This window comes from Prenolepis imparis, unplaced genomic scaffold (genome assembly GCF_030444845.1).
Source record: "Prenolepis imparis isolate NDT839.2.m4 unplaced genomic scaffold, iyPreImpa1.0 SCAF_14, whole genome shotgun sequence".
Taxonomy (NCBI): domain Eukaryota; kingdom Metazoa; phylum Arthropoda; class Insecta; order Hymenoptera; family Formicidae; genus Prenolepis; species Prenolepis imparis.
The window spans coordinates 2503405-2516334 of NW_028141172.1; the positions used below are offsets into that span (position 1 = coordinate 2503405).

The window sequence follows — 12930 nt, forward strand, 5'->3', positions numbered from 1 at the left end:
TATTGGATGATTGCAAAAGTTCGTGCCCGATTTGAAGTTATTAATCCATCTATGCAAATCGGGCACGAACTTTTGCAATCATCTAATACAATAAAAATATATACATGAAAAAAATCAAATGAAATTTGTAATATAAAAAAAATAAAAATAATATGATTTTTAAAATAACATGTAATTTAACGTATTTGTAACTATATTTTATTTCAAAAAGTTTTGTGTGACTGTTATTAATATCTCTTAGAATAGAAATAATAATAAAATATTAATAAATATATAAATAAAGTTACTTTTATTAATAATAATGATATTGTAGTTTTGTGACATAAACTATTATTTATAATAATTGTGTGTTATATTTCTAAGAAATATTAATTTTTATTATATACTTTTTAATTGTACATGATAAATTATATATTAGAATTACACATATAATAATAATCATAGCGCTTCACCATTAATCGCAGCTATCACCTTCTCGTTTCTCAAGATAGTCATGTGATCACCTGAGATGTAATGTACTTCCACTTTGTTTTGAGTTATCTGAAATATTATATTATTTCGTTAAAAAAAGATTTTGTTAATTTAATTTATTAGATATAGATCTTAACAAAACTTTTTCTCAAATATACCTTGTGCAAATCGTAATCCTCTTCGATCTCATATGCATGCGATGATGTAGGTTTCAACAATGTTATGGGCGATTTAATACGCGATAAAGTAGAAGGATCGTATTGACGAATAGCGGTTGAATGTTTATATACTGTTGTACACAGTGTTTTTAGATTTATAGGTGAAAGTAATGTATTTATTGCTAAAAAATGTTTGGCAAAAATATCAAACCGCTCTTCCCAAGTTTTACACTTCTTTAGTTCCATTAGAACCTGTCAAATTTACACATTCTGTTTTTAATAACTTTAAAAACTTGTAAAGATTTTATTATAATATAATTGTTTTTAAATAATTATTAATTTATAAAGAACTTATAATTGTTGACTAAATTAAGGAAATGTAAGAAATATAAGATACTACAGTAATAATTGCAACTTAAAATATACTTTCACACGTATACTAAAAAAAAAAACGTTATAAATTATACCTTTTCGGTTTCTACGTTATAAATTTCCATAATAGTCTTCAGAATATTAATTTGAAGTTCTGCATCGCTAGAACTTGGGATATATAATTCATTTAATATTCGCACTTGTTCAGGAGCACCATCGATGAGAACAAGTCGTCCTTTAAAATTCATAGCTTCCAATCTTCTTGCTAATTCAATTGCGATGATAGATCCAAAAGAGTATCCTACCATTACAAAATCTTTTCCATCTTTCAATTTTGATGATACGTGCTATAAAAATGTTGTAATAATACACGATGATCTTTATAACTATTTTATTTGAGAAAATTATATCTATTAGACTTAAAAAATATATATTTTTATCGTATAAAATGAAATTATTAATACGACCGCGATACCTTTATAAGATAATCGGTTCTTTCCGATATTGTGTTTACAGCGTCAATATTGTTTATGGTACACCGCAAGGATCTCATTGAAAATTTATTTTTTGATGCTAAGTGATTAAATGCAGTTGCACAACCATCGATTCCCGGTATAAGAAATACTTGGACCGTATTTTCCTCTCTTTTAGCCGGGAAATCTAAATAGATTTCTATTGTAAAATCTTCGTCCTTTACAAGACCGAATAATTTCGTATGATTTGATTCCCTTGTATCGATTGACTTTCCAGTTTGCGTATTATCGCTACCAGTGTTTGCGCTGGATATCTCAATAAGTTTCACAAAAGTAAGGTTCCGTATTTCTTGTAGAGTCAAAAAAACATCGAATTCTCGTTCCAGAGTTTGCTTGATTTCCATAGCCATCATTGAATCCATTCCAAGCTCGGCTAGAGATGTATTTTGGCTAATCTTTTTCAGATCTTTTACATCTATATAAAGTATTAATGAAGTAGAGATATACTATATGATTTATTATATAATATATTTCATACAAAAAATAATTTTGCATGGGAATACTTACTTAGAATATTAGCGACAGTTTCCACCATATTGCCAAGTCCGACAGATCCTGCTTTTTTCTCGGCTACGACCATGCTGCTTACGACTGGTCGGCTTTGAAGTAAAAACGCATCGAGCTCGTCAAGACAGCTAGATATTTTTTGCGGCAACGTTCCGCCGATAACGAGTTCTTTATTCTCTGCTTGCATATCAGCGATAAGACCCACGTCACCTATGGCTCCCCACTGAATCGCCAGTCCGGGTAATCCATCCCTCGTCCTCTTCTCACACACCCTCTCCATGACGGAATTGGCCATGCCATAATTAGTTTGTTCAGCGTTTCCTCTGCCGCAGGAAACGGAAGAAAACATTACAAAGTGCCGTAGTTCAGGACAGATATTTCTGGACAGCTCGTCCAACATTTGCGTCGCCCAGGCCTTCGATTTGAAAGATTCCGCGAAGGTATCCGCGGTTTGATTTTTCAAGACGTTATCCTTCAGCACCACAGCGAGATTGAATATCGCATCCACCGGTGCTTCTTTTTCCGCAGTTTGCAAGAGGTATTCGCAATCGTCGCGATTGGCGATATTGATATTTTTGACGATGAGAACATTTACGCCGTAGGATTTCCACAATTGAATTTTCACGCGTTGATAACCATTTTTTACCCCAGTTCGCGAAACTAATACGACGTTCTTGGCACCTCGCAGTATTAACCAGTCAGTTAACTCCAAACCGAATCCACCCAGGCCTCCTATTATAATGTAGCTTTTATTGCTGAGACAATAATAACGACAATGTGCGACAAGTCCGTTCAAAGGTTGATTTTCCTCTTGAATCTTTAAAATTATCTGAAATATATATATAAAAGACATCGAAATTTAAAAAAATTGTTATATTATTATTTATAAATACTGTGAACTGAGTTATACTATTAGCATACCTTTCCAATGTGTTTCCCACTTGCCATATATCTAAAAGCCGCTTCGATTTCTGTTTTTGGAAAGACTTTCACCTGAAGTGGTTTGATGACTTCATTTTTCAGACCGTTAGCCATCATTTTGAACAATAGGGACTTATACTTGTGATGACCGACAAACATATTTTCTAATAAAATTCCGTGAAAGCTAATGCCTTTTTGAAACACGATCGTATCTAGAGGATTGTTAGAAACGAGATCGAACTTGCCAATCTCCAGAAAACGACCGTTTCGTGCTAGACAACGAACGGACGCGATTAGCTTTTCTTCCGCCAACGAATTTAACACGATATCCACGCCGCGACCATTTGTTTGCGACATTATCATTTGTTCGAAACTAGTATCTCGAGAATTTCCAATATGCTCGTCCATAATAGTGGGAAACGTTTTTTTAATAAATTCTCGCTTTTCAGGTGTACCCACAGTAGTGAACACCTCGCATCCCTCATTAAGAGCAAGATGGATAGCTGCTTGTCCAATGCCTCCAGTACCGGAATGTATAAGTATTTTATCGTCCTTCTTCATCTTCCCGCAAATATATAAGGCGAAGTAACACGTGCTGTAAACGCAAGGGACTGTAGCCGCTTCTTCGAATGTCCATGTATCAGGTATGTTCCAACATAAATCTTTGTCTTTGACAACGACGTTTGCTATACATCTAGAAAGGAGCAGTGTTAATCAATTACATTTTATGTGTAATATATTAATTGTCTGGACAATTATAATATTTACTTATTATCACGAAGTCCCATTACGCGTCGTCCATTGATATCGAATCCAACATATTCCATTCCGAAAGACATACGTTGAAATCGTCCTTGCATCATTGCTGTTGTGTGTGAATTTAATTTAGCAGTTGCTAACATTACATCTTTAAAATTGATAGACGAATATACCACATGTATTAAATCTTCGAGATGAGAATCGATGGATATATCGCTTTCAGTCCAACAAAATGTACTTAGATCACCACGAACCTATAAGAAAGATAAATATACGATAATATTTCACGAAATATGTATAAAACGAAATTTTAAATAGTAAAGATATATATCAAAAAATAAAAAATAAAGATACAATATTGATACACGTTATTCAAATGCAAAAATTTGTATATACCATTTGACGAACGTAGGCAGCAGCTACAGTTTTCGTTTCTGTACACGGCAATTTTAAATGCCTGTAAGATCCCCAGATCTTATTAGAGCGCAAGACATTTATAGATATGTCTTTTTGCAATTGCTGCATATAAAAGGGATTTTGTAAAGAGAATTTAGGAGCCTCCGGATCTTGAATAAGTATACCTCTGACGAGCTCGCCGCCTGATTCTTTTCTCAAACAATTAACAAAACCTAACAAGCCGCACTCTCCCTCTCCAACAATTATGATTCTACTGTTTCTATCAAATTGATTCTCATTCTTTACTATCAACTTTAGCTCTTCGAGCCAATTAAAAGTGTCATTATTTATATAAACAACTGTCGTTTGCTTTATCTGAACTTTTTTTTTTAAAAGAACCATCAGTTCCGTCTCAGTGCGCTTTTCAAGAATAACATTTAATTCGTATTGCCGCAAATATTTGTCGTAATCAATTGTGTTGCACTTTTCACGCGTCAATAAATAGCCACCTTCTGTCACGAATGATAAAAGTCGTTCTAACGAGTTTTCTTGTTTCGTCAAAAGATTAAATCCGACAGCTATTAAAACTTTATCGTCTACAGATGATTTGTTTAAACTTCCGATTGTAACATTTTGCGGCAATTTTGCTTGATCGAAACGATTCGATGATGTTAATAAAGTAATATTCGCCTGTATTAGCGGTATATTATTAAAAGTTTCAATCAATGACAAAGATGATAAATCTTCCAATGTTACATCATCGATATCCTCTATTAATTCAACAGCTTTTACTTTAGTGATCTGATGATCTTCTAACGCGAGTTGCGTCGATATTTGAATGGCTTCGCCCAAAGAAATCTTCGCACAATCATGATGAGCTACAAATAGATATTCCTCGAGAACGGGATTCTGGATTAATTTGCGACGAGAAATTTCGGTAGCTTTAGCACCTCGAATCTCTATTCCTCCAGATATAATCGCATCTATGTCTCTGTATATTCGTATTGGTAATTCTATAATGAGACAAAGGAGGAATTTTGCTAACAATAAGAAGATTCTTTTACTTAATATTAAGAATATGCAATAGGTAAAATATAATTTTTAAAGTATTTATATTTATATATATAATTTAAAATTACTAAATTTAAAATTATTAAATTTTTAATTGATGAATTACATACGTTTCTTTTCTGTTACCACGTCTCGCAGCTTTGACATGTGAAGTGCAGGATCGATCACCAATTTTAGAATATTCGTAGGAACATATAAGCCCCTAGTATCGCATCCAAGAATATGTAGCTGTAGCATAGTGTCCATAAATGTTACCCAATTATTTTCCCAAGCGATATGTCCTTTGTTGCCTGAAATAGATGCACTTTTTAATCCACGGAACAAACCACTATATTGATAACCACGTAATTTCAGCTCTTTGTAGATGTCCCGAGCAGTCATGTGTTCTTCTTCGTCATCATCCTCCGACAATAGATTAGTCGAAATCATTTCTTGTTCCGGATTTGATACAGTATGCACTGTACCTATTACTACAACGCTATCTCCTTCGATAATTTCAAATTTTCCGCTTTCTGTAATTTTTTTATATTTAATATTACACATAATTACGAGATGATTAGAAAGTTATTTTAAAGTTACTGTTGCAAAAAATAATTTCTAAATACCTTCTTGTATCGAAATCGTCAATTTTACGACATTATTCGATAAATGAGTAGCACGAATGAAACTTATATCTCGAAATATTATTGGCATAGTTGTGTATATTTTTCCCTTCATCATGCCAATAGTTTCCCAAACGAGTGCAAGATATCCTATCGCTGGTAGCAAATTTCTTCCGTCAATTACATGATCGACCATATAGTCATAGCTATCGTCGCTGAGTTTGATTTCGACGTGTCTTTCTCTGGATTGTATATGCTTCTGTGATTGATAAGTTGGCACAAACCAATCTTCAGAATGGTTCCATCTATATAACACGACATTAAAACCTTGTATATTATGTATACATTATGTATATGGCTTGTACCTCTAAATGTTCTTTATTTATATATACATATAACAAAGAGATAGATTATAAGATAGCATTGTACCTGATAGACGGAGAGATCATAGGAGTGCTTCGACTAACTGGAAATTCTACTGACGGATATAAATTAGCGATCTGTGGCTGTAAGCCACAATTGTAAAGTTTTCCAATTCCTCGCAAAATTATATCGGTAGTAGTATTTTGCTCAGTGCGTTGAGTCAATACAATGTTCGTCACTTTTGGATGTAACGAATCTTTCAAGATATGCTGTAGAACGTTATCAGGTGAAATTTCGATGGTCACGGCGTTATTTGGAATTAAATTCGTTGCTTGTTCAAAGAGAACGGTATTTAGTATACTAAGCGTGTGATAGTTTGCTGAAGATAATTTTGATGCCTCACTGGACCATTCGATGCAAGGCACGGAAGTACTGATCCATTTTGGACTTCGTTTTTTCGGCCGCGGTATTACTTGGTTCAAATTAATTAAAAGCTGATTTTCCACCGATGCGAGATAACGACTGTGGTATGGTATATCGCAAGAAATTTTTCTTACATTAATGTTATCAATCTGACAAAACAAAGTGAATTAATGCAAGCAATTATAAATAAAGTAACTTAAACATAAGAATTTCGATATATATTCAATGAAAAAAAAACATTAAGAAAAAAAAGACAGAAAGTTAAAAGATCAGTGAATAAAAAATAAATTATAAAATAATAAAATTAGAAAATTATAAAATAATACCTGTAATTTTTTCACAAATTTTTGTATGGATCTTGTAGGCCCGCTTACAATGTTGCTGTTTTGACTATTGTTGCACATTATTTCAATATCCGCAGGGCATATACTTTTAAGGAATTTGCAATTAAGATTTACAATTGCCATAGAGCTATGAATTGCATTTCCTTCGACGCAGGCCAAACCAATAAAGTATGCCGTTAAAATAGTTTGTTCAATAGTTAAGCATTTATCCGCATACGCACAACCAAGTTCACCAGCAGAATGACTAATCATATAATCCGCAGTAATTTTTAAGGATGTTAGGAGATCTACTAAGCCAATCTATAAAAAAGTTATAGAGATATATAATTTTATTAATATACCATATTTAAAAACACTATTCGCTGTTATATATTATTTTTATCAAAATTTTATATAATATACAAGAACAAACACAAGCTCGCGTTATGCGCGCGTTCTTCTATTTTGTATTTTAAAAAATGATATTTTTAAAAAATAATATAAAAATAATATAAAAATAATATAAAGTTAAAAAGTAATATAAAGTTAGTTTAAACTAAGTTAATATTTTTTGACAGAAATCAGCTGATTAAAGCGTCAATTTGCTAATTAAATTTTTAAATAATATGTTATAAAATTAAATAATATGTTATAAAATTTTTAAATAATATGTTATAAAAATTAAAATAATAATGTGTTGTAAATAATATGTTATAATATTTTAGCCTCGATTAATATTTTTTGACAGGTTACGTCTCGCGCGAGACAAATATTATTGTAGTTGTGGCGGACGCATAGGTTGCGTTTGGCGAAATTTTAAACACAAATATTATTTGAAACATATTATTATTTTAATTTTTATAACATATTCTTATCTTTAAAATTAATTAGCAAATTAACGCTTTAATCAGCTGATAACTGTCAAAAATATTAACCGAGTTTAAAGTAGCTAATTTCTATCAAAATATATTAATAAATCTTTTCGTCAATAAAATCGTAATTAGTCTCGATGTTGTGATTATTTCGATTATTAAAAGATTCTTGTAGAAAATTTTATTTTTTTGTTCGCACTTTCTGTTTTAGATTTAAATACTGAATTTTTATCCATTGGATAATTAATTAATATATTATATGTATATATTTTTTTATGCGTTGATTGCAATGTCCGCATAAAAATATGTGAATTAATTATGCAATACATAAAAATTCATTAATTAAATCTTTAACAGAGAACAAAAAAAAATAGAATTTTCTACAAAAATCTTTCGATCAAAATATATGCGCTTCCATTAGATTGCAGCTCACACGTCCGCCACGCTGCGCGTCTCGCGCGAGACTAACGATCTCGCAATCGCATCTCAAGAATCAGTCTCGCGCGAGACGCGCAGCGTGACGGACGTGTGGGGTGTACTTGGCGATACCGCTGCTCAGAGTCTTGCGGTCAGTCTCGCACGAGACGTGCAGCGTGTGGATACATACAGAAGCGCGAATCTAGTGGAAGCGCAGATATTTTGATCGAAAGATTCTTATAGAAACTTCTATTTTCTTTTTGTTCTCTGTTAAAGACTTAAATAATAAATCTTCATGCATTGCATAATTAATTCACATAGTTTTATGCATGCATTGCAATCAACGCATAAAAAATTATATATTAATTATGCAATGCATAAAAATTCAGTATTTAAATCTAAAACAGAAAGTGCGAACAAAAAAAAATAGAATTTTCTACAAAAATCTTTTAATAATCGAGATAATCACAAGATCGAGACTAATTACGATTTTATTGACAAAAAGATTTATTAATATTTTTTTGATAGAAATTAGCTACTTTAAACTCGGTTAATATTTTTGACAATTATCACAACGCGAATCGAGACAGTCAATCAGCATCGTAGAAAAGAGGCCTTAAAACTTCGATACAAATTAAGAATTCACTCAGTTAACATTCCTTTTTTAGAAAGGTAATATTTATAATATATATAAATTTTATTTATAACTATTTGTAATCTTATATAATAATATTTTACCTGAATAGCGACTATGCCGACAAGTGCTTGTAAAGCGCTTACACACCCGTATTGATTTGTCAAAATGTTCATGATATTTATATCATATAATTTTAAAATAGTGTCACAGATTTTTATAGCATTTGCAAAGGCGTCAAATTTCAATAAATTTTGCCCTGAAAAAATTTAAATTTAGAGATAATTAAATTATTTAAATAATTTAGAGATAATGATAATTTTAATTTTAATTATTATTTAAATATGCTATATTATACGTAAAATATAAAATATTGAATATATACCCATCCTCGGCCATTGCGTGCCTAAGGCAGAAAAAATGAAGCAAACAGGTCTTTTAATATTCTGATTATTTTGAATTTCCCTTATTGAATTTTGTTGCAAAGAATCTAGTATAATATATCCTCTCCATGGATGACCATCTATATTTTCTGAATGGATATCGTGTATTAAACGGATATATTCTGCATCTGTCGAATGATTAGCGACCTACAAAACAAACAATTTTCTTAAAATTCCTGTAACAAATATAATATTTTCTAATTACTGAATATAATATTGCTTTCGAAATATTTACTGACATCGTTTAAAAACGAGTTTACTGATTCTTCAGTGCGTCCGGACAAAGTCACAAGTCTTGATAAATCATCGCCCGCTGCTCCGTTATTAACTTTCTGTTTGGTATTCCACTTTAGTAACATATGAGCATTGGATCCCCCAAAACCGAAAGAATTAATGCCTATGTAACCATTCTTAAGTGGCATTTCTTTTGTAATTACATGGATGCTTCCATTTACAAGGGCATCTATATCATTTCGTGGCGATGTATAATTGATATTTGGTGGAACAAGGCCAGTTTCGAATGCTATTATTACCTTAAAAATCAATAAAATTAATTATATAGCACAGTATCTATTTTTATTATGTATATCTAAAGATTATCCGAATATACAATGTCACGTTTAAGTTTATTTTAATATATATCCGCAAAAATTTGATCAAAAATTAATTTTTATCAGAAAATTAAAAAAATCTTTATCAAAACTTAATTTAAAAAATAAATTAAAAATTAAAAATATAAAAATAATAAATGGAAATATTTTATTTATGCGGGTAAATAAATCGATTGTCATATAAATAATAAACACTTTGAGATATCTATGTTTCCTCATGATACAAGAATCAGGGAGATATAAGAAATAAAAATCATTTGTCATATACGCGGAATTTACAGTATATTATTTTTCTTATCATTATAATGATGAGTAGAAAAAATTACTTATTTTACCTTAGCAATTTGAGCGAAACCACTTGCTGGTTCAGCGTGACCAAGATTGGATTTTACAGAGCCGATCATCAACGGGGTCTTTCTGTTTTTACAGAAAACATTATAAATGGCATTGATTTCCTCAGGATCGCCAGCTTTGGTAGCGGTACCATGCGCTTCAATGTAATCTAGGCATGATGGTGATATTCCGCATTCGTTGTAAAATTCCTTCAATAAAATGCTCTGGACATGCGTCGATGGGAACGTTATTCCTTCTTTCTTGTAACCATCGCTGTTCATTTTAATATGCTTACACGTGGCATAAATTCTTTTAGCGTTTTTTGCTTTTTGAAGATATAACACCGACACGGTTTCGCTACGCGAATAACCGCTAGCAGCGGTATCAAAAGGTTTGCAGGAACCATCGGATGACAAAACACCTAAAATCATCTAGTATGTATCTTTACACATACACGTGTATGATCTGACCAGATATTAATTAATTTTAGTAAAAATATACCAAGACGAAAGAATTGCAAATGTAGGATGGGATGTAAGCATAGGTGTGAGGTTCCAATTATGGCATCCTCGCATCGACCTGACATGATATCGTGATAACCACGAGCCATAGCATAAAGACTAGAACTGCATGCTGTATCGACTGTATAAGATGGGCCTTTCAAATCCATCAAATATGAAAGCATATTTGCCATTGTAGATTTGTTACATCCAACAATGCCTAAACCGTCTATCTAATTATAAAGAGAAGAGATGTAAGCAATAATAAATTTTTTAAGCAATAATGAATTCGATAATTTTTCATCTCATCTATTTTTTTCCCTCTATATTTATTTAATTATCTCTATATTTATAAATTATTTACTTATTATACCAATAACTTTCTCTTTACCGGAAGATTCTGATAAAGAAATTTCTCTTGCGAATCAAGAAAAGATGTTCCTATAATCACGGCAGTATTTTTTCCTCGTAATTGTTTCGGATTGATTCCCGCATCGATAATTGCTTCGTAAGTATGTTCCAATAACATTCTCGTCATAGGATCTAGCGTATGTGCTTGCTTGAAAGATACATTGAAAAAATCAGCATCGAATTTTTCCACATCATTAATTGTTCCCATGCGTTTTGGTAAATCCGGATGCTCTAATAAATTATATAATTTCATAAAAGTTATAATAATAATTAATAAAAAAGTTTATATTATTTAGATAATAAAAGCATTTCTAGCATATACTTTTATTGTGACATATTGATTAAATATATTTTTATAACATATAACTATATGTAATTATTTAAGAAGAGAAGGCATATTTTACATTAACCACAAGTAAATGTAAGTAAATTGTAATCACCCATTTCCCATCGGCAATGATCTGCTCTAAGAAGATCAACTTTGTTGAATAAGTTTTCTTGTAATTGATTCATGTTGATTGAATCTGGAAATCTACCAGCGATACCAGAAATAACGATTTCATCGCCAGAATCAATATCAAAGCATGATCTGTGTGTTTCTTTCGCCATAATGTCAATTACTTTTGAATATGTTTATCTAGAAAATCTAGAAAAATAATCTAGAAAAAAATAGTGTATATGTATATATAATATATATAAAAATATAGTATATATTTTATATACTTTGTTTTATTTATTATTAACACTATAAGATTTAATCTTGATAATTGTAATATTGTAATATTAGTGTAATATTGTTTGCGCTTGCAGAGAGTAACTGAAAAATAACTGGACAATAGAACGTTAAATCACTCCTTATATAAACAATTTTATCGAATTGATTATTCTATTTAGATTCTTGTGACTACATGTTACCGATATCAGAGGTCACATTAGATTGCATTTTTAATCTTATTATTTAGAATTTCATAATTCGAAAGATTTCTGATTTTTTAAAATGTATCAGTCATACACGAAATATATAAATATACATACACTGGGATTATACAATGGGATATTTAAAATAATTAATACATTTAAAATTGCATACAAATATTTTTAAGATATAGAAAATATTCTATTTAAAATAGAAAATATTGTTTACATTTTTGATACATATTAAAATTGTAGAATTATGAAATTTTGATTCTATTTTTATTAATCGTAATTTTTATTTATAACTTATTTGACTAAAATTTTTTTAGTCAAATAATAAATTTATCCAAGATACGATTCTTTAAACTTTATCTCTGCCATTATAATTTTTTCTTGAAAAATTAATGTAAATAATGTTAATTGAACATGTTAACATTGAGGTATACATATGATGTGTATATATATGTGTTTATTTTTCACAAATATACTATACTTTGTTTTAAAAATTTAAAAATTTGGCTTGTAAAAAATTCAAGTTTTTAATTTGATATTTTTACTTATAAAAAATTAATTATTTGTAAAAATACGTAGAAATAATTCAATAAGTTACAAATCGCTCGTTTAAAGTTTGAAGATTTTTAAAATATAATTTTCCTCTCTCTTCTCTTGTTTAGTATATATATATATTTATTTCATTTACGGCATATATATTTTTGTTTCAATATATGGCATTATATTCTCATTCTCGACTAGAAATATATGTATATTAGAAATCTTTGGGTCGACGCAAATCTTTGGGTTTACGCAATAAGATTTGCATTTTGCTTATTGTATTATGCTTAGTATGCTCTGTGACCTTATCGCAGTTCTTTTTTTCTCATTTTCATTAATCATA

At 30.4% G+C, this 12930-nt stretch overlaps 1 protein-coding gene across 2 annotated transcripts; it reads right to left on the minus strand.

Moving 5' to 3' along the window:
• Positions 1–200: 200 nt before the first annotated feature.
• Positions 201–11913, minus strand: LOC145945035 (fatty acid synthase-like). 2 transcript variants are annotated; one of them, XM_083053824.1, is made up of 19 exons: positions 11561–11913; positions 11101–11351; positions 10711–10942; positions 10212–10630; positions 9505–9798; positions 9208–9412; positions 8927–9081; positions 6903–7220; positions 6220–6725; positions 5794–6095; positions 5299–5700; positions 4118–5130; positions 3731–3975; positions 2963–3656; positions 2042–2870; positions 1477–1949; positions 1097–1348; positions 630–881; positions 201–540 (listed from the first exon to the last, which is right to left on the minus strand). In XM_083053824.1, the coding sequence occupies exons 1-19, from the start codon at positions 11727–11729 to the stop codon at positions 439–441; spliced, it is 7113 nt and encodes a 2370-aa protein (XP_082909950.1). In that variant the 5' UTR covers positions 11730–11913; the 3' UTR covers positions 201–438. The 2 variants fall into 2 exon arrangements, with proteins under 2 accessions (XP_082909950.1, XP_082909951.1); XM_083053825.1 differs by lacking the exon at positions 11561–11913 and having other exon boundaries at positions 202–540; positions 10711–10938; positions 11101–11237.
• Between the last annotated feature and the right edge of the window lie 1017 nt (positions 11914–12930).